The sequence below is a fragment of the Penaeus monodon genome, chromosome 22 (genome assembly GCF_015228065.2).
Source record: "Penaeus monodon isolate SGIC_2016 chromosome 22, NSTDA_Pmon_1, whole genome shotgun sequence".
In the NCBI taxonomy this organism is placed as follows: domain Eukaryota; kingdom Metazoa; phylum Arthropoda; class Malacostraca; order Decapoda; family Penaeidae; genus Penaeus; species Penaeus monodon.
In genome coordinates this window covers 7,499,405-7,499,715 of record NC_051407.1, presented here as the reverse complement: position 1 = coordinate 7,499,715, position 311 = coordinate 7,499,405, and the positions used below count along the sequence as shown (strand labels likewise).

General features: G+C 33.4%; 1 protein-coding gene across 1 annotated transcript in view; it reads right to left on the bottom strand.

Annotated features, from left to right (window-relative positions):
• The window catches only part of LOC119587269 (glycine-rich protein DOT1-like), a 5,770-nt gene that overhangs the window by 3,519 nt on the left and 1,940 nt on the right, over positions 1 to 311 (bottom strand). The window contains exon 2 of the mRNA XM_037936023.1: positions 132 to 150. Within this exon, the coding sequence (XP_037791951.1) occupies positions 132 to 150 (19 nt within the window). The remainder of the gene's footprint in view (positions 1 to 131; positions 151 to 311) is intronic.

Below are 311 nucleotides of genomic sequence, written 5' to 3'. Positions count from 1 at the left end.
TCGTTAGGAGCCACCAAAAAGAATTACCAACTATATTACCATTTATATCAACTTAAATGTGTTGCGGTGACACAGTTTTAACCATACGCCTCCTCACGATATATAGGGTATATATATGAATATAACATTACCTGGTAGGGATGTCTTTGCCTTTGATTGAAGGGCATTTTATAACTCCCAATTCTGTATTCTACAATCTTTATTCTTCCAGCTATTCTATCACTAATAGCAAAAACTAGTGTCTATAAATATTTTAGTATATTAAATGGTAGCATGAATTCCGGCACGTCCTTATACAAAGTACGTATGTT